Source organism: Rhagoletis pomonella, unplaced genomic scaffold, assembly GCF_013731165.1.
Source record: "Rhagoletis pomonella isolate Grant_MI unplaced genomic scaffold, Rhpom_1.0 Rhpom_scaffold_00098, whole genome shotgun sequence".
In the NCBI taxonomy this organism is placed as follows: domain Eukaryota; kingdom Metazoa; phylum Arthropoda; class Insecta; order Diptera; family Tephritidae; genus Rhagoletis; species Rhagoletis pomonella.
This window is the reverse complement of record NW_023458652.1, coordinates 170,590-172,521: the sequence shown is the minus strand read 5'-3', so window position 1 is coordinate 172,521 and position 1,932 is coordinate 170,590. Positions and strand designations below refer to the sequence as shown.

The window sequence follows — 1,932 nt, the reverse complement described above, 5'->3', positions numbered from 1 at the left end:
TTTTTAAACTTATGTAAGTAATTAGTTATTCAAATTTGTTCCATGTTATTCTTGATATAGTTTAATTTAATTCATATTTATTACATTATGATAAATTTAAATTTTTATTGTATATATTTTGTATTCATGTTAGAATTTATATTTAAAGTTGTATTTTGTATTGTATATTTATATGTGTACTTATATTAATGTTTATATTTATATTAATTAAATTAGATATATTACACTTATATCATGTATTCATTAATCTATAAATCGTTAAGAATTTGTTATTTGATATTTTCATTTTAACTTATATTTATAGTGATGTATGTATGTATATATTTAAATTAAAATAATTAATTATTTAATTATTAATTAATAAATATTATTTGTTCATTTAAATTTAATATAATTCAAGTATTTCAGTGATTGAAAATTAGTTGTTCATTAACATTTAATATGATTAAATTTAATGATTAAATTAAATGATTGTAAAATAGTTTATAAAATTAATTTATTATTTTATATTTATAATAATATTTTTATTCTCTTTTAGGTTAGTTAAAATTGTATTGTTATATAATGCGTGCCTTACAATTTAATAGTTATAATAATATTAATAATAGTTCATTTGATTTAATTGAATGTTTAAAAAATAAATTTTAGAAATTAATGATAATTTTTAAACTTAACAATTAAAGTAAATAAATTTATTAATATGACGAAAAGCTAGTTTAGTTTTAAAAACATGAACTTGTGTAAATTAATGAATTATTTAATTTGAAATAATTGTACATATTAAATGAAAGAACTAAACATTAATAATTCATTTTAGGAAATTTAAAGTAATAAACTTTGAAGTTAATTGTTAATGAAAATAAATAAAGCTTTGAATGACTTTTAAGAATTGAGGAATTAATAATAGTATAAAGTAAGTAAGTAATGAGAAAAATGCATTAATTGAAATAAGTTAAATACTATTCAAAAATAATAGATTTCGAAGTGCATCCATTTATGATTTTGCAAAAGAAACCATGCGGAAGTGCCGTTTTTTGACGACTTGGAGAGCCTTGCGTATTTCGGCTTCTGCATCGACCGAGGTTTTCCCAATGGCTTCTGTGAACATGAATTCGGAATATAATTTATTGTGACAATTTAGTGTAAATCTTAATTTGTCTTACTTTTTAAAACGGTAAACACCTCGGAAAAGTCCTTAAGGCACTTTTTTCCTGCGATTCCATATATATTACATTGGAGATAAAGGCTTCTTGAGAAGACCTTTTCGAAGTTTTTGCCAACCTCCCCCTGGAGCAAATATTGTACTGCTGCAATCTGTAATATAATTATATCAAGTCGTTTAAAGTGATCATTACAAACATTTTTAAATATATTGAATATAAACAATTACGTAACAGTCCCGATTGATGTCGTTTATTTCACCCTCCAATTTTGCAATGTCCTCATCTGTTTTAAGAGGAAATCGTGAAGCAGCTGCAGCAGCGCCCTTTTCTTTGTTTGTCACCTGCTCCAAAAGTACAGTGTGCTCCGCCAGAACACCAACAACGAACTTGTTTTGCTTTTCGATTAATTCTGTGAAAAACAAGAGAAAGATAGGAGAAATTGAAACCCTGTATGCATGCATATAACAATAAATATACCTGTTAATTTAGCGATTTTTTCGGAGAACAACTTTGCCAAGTTCTTACACCTTTCGCAGCCATCATTTGAATCGCGATCTAAATAATAAATTAGAAAGAGTATATAGTGATTGAAATATAAATATACAAATATTGAACAGTAGTAACTAACATACCAGTTAACATTTTAGAGCTCGCCACATTCATTCGACGAATTTTTGATGACTTTCCTTTTCCTACTTCTGAATTGTTCATATTGTTAAGCTCCAAAATCCATGAAAAATACGAAAATCATACATAATATTAAATGAAA

General features: G+C 24.4%; 1 protein-coding gene across 1 annotated transcript; it reads right to left on the bottom strand.

Annotated features, from left to right (window-relative positions):
* Positions 1-896: 896 nt before the first annotated feature.
* On the bottom strand, positions 897-1,906 carry LOC118749969. Its single transcript, XM_036484722.1, has 5 exons — positions 1,796-1,906; positions 1,641-1,718; positions 1,391-1,572; positions 1,164-1,314; positions 897-1,098 (listed from the first exon to the last, which is right to left on the bottom strand). Exons 1-5 carry the CDS (start codon positions 1,872-1,874, stop codon positions 995-997), a joined length of 594 nt encoding a protein of 197 aa, XP_036340615.1. The 5' UTR covers positions 1,875-1,906; the 3' UTR covers positions 897-994.
* Between the last annotated feature and the right edge of the window lie 26 nt (positions 1,907-1,932).

What these genes read in the sequence shown, in the direction of transcription:
- LOC118749969 (XM_036484722.1), bottom strand. Translation starts at nt 1,874, where the DNA reads ATGAACAATTCAGAAGTAGGAAAAGGAAAGTCATCAAAAATTCGTCGA. An exon ending in GAGCTCTAAAATGTTAACTG is followed by an intron (nt 1,719 to 1,795) that starts GTATGTTAGTTA and finishes TTTATTATTTAG; the next exon opens with ATCGCGATTCAAATGATGGC. An exon ending in GGTGTTTACCGTTTTAAAAA is followed by an intron (nt 1,099 to 1,163) that starts GTAAGACAAATT and finishes TCATGTTCACAG; the next exon opens with AAGCCATTGGGAAAACCTCG.